This window comes from Psittacula echo (assembly GCF_963264785.1).
Source record: "Psittacula echo genome assembly, chromosome: 10".
NCBI lineage: Eukaryota > Metazoa > Chordata > Aves > Psittaciformes > Psittacidae > Psittacula > Psittacula echo.
The window spans coordinates 12,102,537-12,102,873 of record NC_137741.1 but is presented as its reverse complement, the minus strand read 5'-3'; the positions used below and the strand labels follow the sequence as shown (position 1 = coordinate 12,102,873).

General features: G+C 34.1%; 1 protein-coding gene across 1 annotated transcript in view; it reads left to right on the top strand.

The window, feature by feature from the left end:
* Positions 1-280: 280 nt before the first annotated feature.
* The window catches only part of USP8 (ubiquitin specific peptidase 8), a gene marked incomplete at its 5' end in the record, with an annotated part of 16,825 nt that continues 16,768 nt past the window's right edge, over positions 281-337 (top strand). Inside the window, one exon of the mRNA XM_080626750.1 lies at positions 281-333. Coding sequence (XP_080482876.1) covers positions 281-333 — 53 coding nt within the window. The remainder of the gene's footprint in view (positions 334-337) is intronic.

The window sequence follows — 337 nt, the reverse complement described above, 5'->3', positions numbered from 1 at the left end:
TGTTTGCAAAGGTTTGTGCTAACCTAGTGATATAATAGTTAGCCATCACAAATTTCAGAGTACAGAGAAGCCGACTAATTATAATATACTTACTGGCATTAGATTTGAATATATTTGCTGAATATGGTTATTTTGAACATTCTTAAGTCAGAATTTCTTATTATTTTCTTATGTTAGCAGCATATCGCTAGCATTCTTGATAAATTACCTAGAGTGGTTTTAAATAATTCTGTCACTTTGGGGGGATTATTTTATACTTCTAACTGTTCAGCCACTCTACATGGCTCAGGCTAGCTCATGTAAGGAGAGAGATAGATTGGATAACCCCAGACGGTAA